The 5,095-nt window shown below is 30.2% G+C and overlaps 1 protein-coding gene across 1 annotated transcript; it reads left to right on the top strand.

Moving 5' to 3' along the window:
* Window positions 1–2,000: 2,000 nt before the first annotated feature.
* On the top strand, window positions 2,001–4,352 carry LOC145111586 (uncharacterized). Its single transcript, XM_079047855.1, has 7 exons — window positions 2,001–2,434; window positions 2,532–3,135; window positions 3,241–3,333; window positions 3,422–3,487; window positions 3,618–3,683; window positions 3,761–3,814; window positions 3,921–4,352. The coding sequence occupies exons 1-7, from the start codon at window positions 2,193–2,195 to the stop codon at window positions 4,056–4,058; spliced, it is 1,263 nt and encodes a 420-aa protein (XP_078903981.1). The 5' UTR covers window positions 2,001–2,192; the 3' UTR covers window positions 4,059–4,352.
* The last annotated feature ends 743 nt before the right edge of the window (window positions 4,353–5,095 follow it).

Raw genomic sequence — 5,095 nt, forward strand, 5'->3', positions numbered from 1 at the left:
TTATTATTGTAATCAATTAAAAGCTTTACAAGTTCTAATCAGTAATCATAAGTTTATAAGCAAAGATAGAAAACAGTTTTATAAACTAATGTATGATTTTTATCATCAAAAAATATCTGAAACTACTTGTTAATTTGTTCCGCAATTAATGGTATCAGAGCCTAGGTTCTATTAAAGATAGTTATGTATGATATTTCTGTTTCTTATATATATATATATATATATATATATATATATATATATATATATATATATATATATATCATTTTAAATAATTAGTTCTGATGTACCATTTTAATCACTTCAAGTCTTAAAAATAAAGATATTTAATTTTAATTTTATAAAATACATAGGTGGATATATACGTTAAACAAATCATATATAATATATATTTTCTTAAACGTCATTTGTAATTCTTGTCGTAGTAGGATGGAAAAAACACTATCATATGAAAAGCATATCACGATAAGTTAATCATGATTACATATCTAATGTTAATATTGATGTTATCTTATTAAATATTGTATTGTAAATATGTCGTTAAAGATAGAAAATTGGATATTTGAATACATATATAAAAATATTACATAAATATACATTTAACTCTACAGAGAAAAAAAAAACTCATATTCGTCTTCTCTATTGAAACAGAAAAACTCATTTATTTTTTTACTCTTCTTTCTTCCTTCAACATCATTCAACCATAGAAACTTGATGACATTGCTTTACCGCAATCAAAATGTTTTTCTTGACAAAGAAAAATCATAAAGATATTCTAAGTAAAACATTGATGTTTGGAGAATCACATTCAAGACTGAGTAATACACACAAATCACATACAAAGATCATATTCAAGTAGCATAAGTTGAAGGGTTGGAGAGTTTTAAATGAATATAGTTCAATATAGATAGTTTATCTTGAATCATATTCATTTGAATGACCTCATTTATAATAGATAGATAGAAAGAGACAATAAATTATCATTCCCAAACATTACTATCAAGTGTTAGATAAAAGTCATAAGAAAAAACACCGTACAAACCTCCAAACATGAGAGCAAAATCTGCATGTCAAAAAAAGAGACAAATGACTTTAGAATCAATATATTTGGGAGAGACATGGCATATTTCATTCTTCATGAGTATAACTACAATTTTGGAGAAAAGGAAGGAGTTTATGAGTTTTGGCTCTTATTCTTGTTTCTATTAAGTCTCAAAGACTTCCATTAAGTCATACAAAATGGTGACTTAAAATTGGAAATGATTTGTTCAAGCTTTTATCAAATTTCAAGCATTATTATCAAAGAAAAAAATCATATTATAATTACCATTAATACGACATAACTCATTTCTTTAACTCTTCATATTTAAATAGTAAATGATTGAACTGTATAAAAGCTTTTTTAATCACAATACATTCAACTCCATAAAGGCTTTTGAAAGAAAATAGTGGATATAACTACATATATAATGAGATAATGCAAAAAGTTATTGAGAATTTAAAAATATTGTAAATGTTATTAATTAAAGAATATAAAAAGTCATTTAGGCTTCAAATAAATATGTTTTGAGAAAACAAATTATCCCCGCATGAGTTTAAATGATCTCTTAGGAGTTAGATAGATAGATTAAAATTGTTATCTTTGTTAATTTTTAGTGTATGCATGATTTCGAGTTTTGTGTATAACCATATTAATATTTATATCAAAGATCGAATAAAATATCTCCAATCCTTTTTCCCATTATTATTATTATTATTTTTATCTTAAACTAAAAGCTAAAACATACTTTAATAAAAATCTAAGACAACTAATTAAAAAGCCAATAAGACCAAAACCATTAAAAAGGAGAGTCAACCGCTAAATGATGAATCGAATTTACTAAAAAGAACTAAAAATCAACAGGCGTTACATTTATTCTGAATGATTTTCATAAACTAAATATACATGTATTGTGAAAAAGAAAGTAGTTAATTTTGTTTTTTTACAAAGGAAAAAAGAAAAGGAAGTCAACCAAATTCTGGCTTTTCTTCTGTTACTTATCCTTCCTGCTCTCTAAATCCTTTTTTCAATTTCATATAAATACCCCACAAGAACCACCCCTCAAATTTCATTTTTATAACTTTCAAGCATTAATTTTTGTACTAAAATCTCAATTGTCTTCAAGATCAAGAAATTTATTCGATCCAAAAAGATGGCAGACAGCTGGTGGGATTCAAGAACAAGGCCTTGTTTGGATTCAGTATCAGTTACCTCCATGAATCTTTTTCAAGAAACCAGAGAAAGCACGACAACAACAACCACAAGTGGCGGTGGCGGCGGAGAAGGTGGTGGTGGTGATGGGGTGTTGGGCAACAACCCAAGTTTACAAATGATGGAATTAGGTCTTTCATCACAACCAATATCACAGTCGTTGGATTGGAATCAAGCTTTATAGTAAGTCTACTAGAACATGGTTCTTGTTCTCTTTATAAACCCTAATTTTCTTTATTTTAATTACTAAGAAAAGTTTAATTCTTTTGATGCAAAACAGTCGTGGAGATCAAAGAAGTGATCATCATCAAAGTGGTTACCAAACCCTAGCTCAAGAAGATCATAGTTTGAGCTCAGCGACAAGTAATTTCCAAGAACCCCAATGGAAATCACATAAAATATATTCGGATTCTCCAACAGAGTTCAAGCAAATCAATGTTAGGGGTTTCCGATTAAATGAACCGATGCAATACGACGAAAACGGATTAAATCCAAGCTTCCAAACAATGGATGATCATTCCTATGGAAATTCTACGGTTATACAAAGCTTATTCGGTTCAGAAAATACCACGAGTCAACAAGATTCGGGTTATGATCAAAATCAAGGATTGAGTTATATGTATCAATCTAATTATGGTGGTGTCCCCATGCAGTCTGGTGGCTGCAGTGGTGACGGCGGTGGAGGAGAGTATCCTCCGCCACCTCATGAATTCTCAGTGAATTCACCATCAAAAGTGCAACCATCGAACATTGCTACACAACTACACTTCTCCAACAACGCTCGATTTTGGAATGCATCTGCAGCCTCAATGAATGATGTTAGATCGAGTTTTTTTCCTTTGCAAATGCAACCACCTTCATCAACCATTGAAGATAAAACAAAGGTATAGCTAGAATGATCAAGATTGACACCCATACACTATACCCACAAGTTATATAACACGAGAAACCTAATATTTTATGTTACTTTTGTGATTTTTTTTCTCAAGAATCCCACATCAGAAATGATGAGAAAAGCAAGCAGCAAATCATCATCAACCAAAAGACCAAGAAATGAAAACCCACCATTGCCAGCTTTTAAGGTACAGGTTAATCTTGTTTTTTACTCTTTTTTGGATCTTGAAAACACAATTAAAGTTGAAACTCTTTGTGTTTATTTGGATTGATCAGGTGAGAAAAGAGAAGATGGGGGACAGAATCACTGCACTTCAACAATTAGTTTCACCTTTCGGAAAAGTACGCATGATCAATACATTTACAATATATAACTTCAAAAAATTCCATCTTTGTCGATGATTAAGTCTTGAAATTAAAGTCTTGTTTTTTTGTCTTTTTATAATAATCACAATCTTTCTGGTGTTTCCAGACTGATACAGCATCAGTGTTGTCTGAAGCTATTGAATACATCAAGTTTCTCCATGAACAAGTTAACGTAAGTATTCCATTAATTCAATATACTTAGGGCAAAAGAAATGCATATAACTTATGAATCGTTAATTATTTCTTCAGGTTCTAAGTACTCCATACATGAAAAGTGGAGCTGCAATCACGCAACAACAAGAGGTATATATGCATAAAATTAGCATATCATAGATCTTGTGTTCGAAATTTCTTCTGTTATTAATTATCATAGAATTAATCAAATTTATGATCTTGGGGTTTAATTCAGATTATAGATAAGGAAGGATCACGACAAGATCTAAGAAGTCGAGGGCTTTGTTTGGTACCGATATCAAGCACATTCCCGGTGACACATGAAACGACAGTTGATTTTTGGACACCATCTTTTGGGGGAACTTTTCGATGAGTGTGAAAACACGAAAGAATTTGTTCATGGGGCCAGTAGTGATCATCAAACGAATTAATTCTAAGCAATAAATTAGGAATATCTTGTATAAATATGAAGAGAAATCAAAGTGGAAAAGTAAAGAAAAGGATATGAATCTTTAAAATGTTGGGCCAGCTACAAGCAAAATGATGCAGCTTCGGCCAATGTTCTTAGCTAAAGGTGTCACTCTTTGTACATAAAAAATGAGTCTTTTAATTTGTAATAATTGTAGCATTAATAATGATCAATTAACTAAAGTTTTGTTTAGGAATATGTGAGAACAAGTGCCAATTATACTTCCCATGTATAATAGTTAAACTTATATAGTGTTCATATATGTATTGAATTTTAATTTCATTAAGGATTATTTGAATCATATATATATATATATATATATATATATATATATATATATATATATATATATATATATATATAATTCACAATCCACTGCCTTGATCCACTTGGCTACATCCGCCCCTACCCCCGCATAGGTTTCAGTCTCTATCTACGATCAGATCCTTTCTGAACTCCCCTATGACCGCTATCAAAGAGAAGCTTTTTCCTAGACTATAGTTGCAAGTCTATTGTTCTCTTTTCGTATTAGGTGGAACAAACAAAAAGGTTGGGCTGTTCACACTCTTAGAGTAGGAAGCCCGTAACCATATTAGATTTGTAGCTCGTTAAGGGAAATTCAATAAGTCGGCTACCATAGAGTCAGACCTCTTTCCGATCCTATCTCATCAAAGAAATGCCCCTCTTGTACGCTAACGTTCTAGGATGGCAGGGTTAGTAAAACTCTCCTTGATATATATATATATATATATATATATATATATATATATATATATATATATATATATATATATATATATATATATATATATATATATATGCAATGAGTATAGAGGAAACAAAGAGTGTTAATTAGCTACTTCTATTTGTGTTGTTATGTAGCATCTTTACATGAACTTTGGGCAACCAAATATCTTAGCTACTTTTACTACAAAATAAGC

This window comes from Lactuca virosa, chromosome 5, assembly GCF_052849685.1.
Source record: "Lactuca virosa cultivar CGN04683 chromosome 5, Lactuca_virosa_CGN04683_v6, whole genome shotgun sequence".
Classification (NCBI taxonomy): Eukaryota; Viridiplantae; Streptophyta; class Magnoliopsida; order Asterales; family Asteraceae; genus Lactuca; species Lactuca virosa.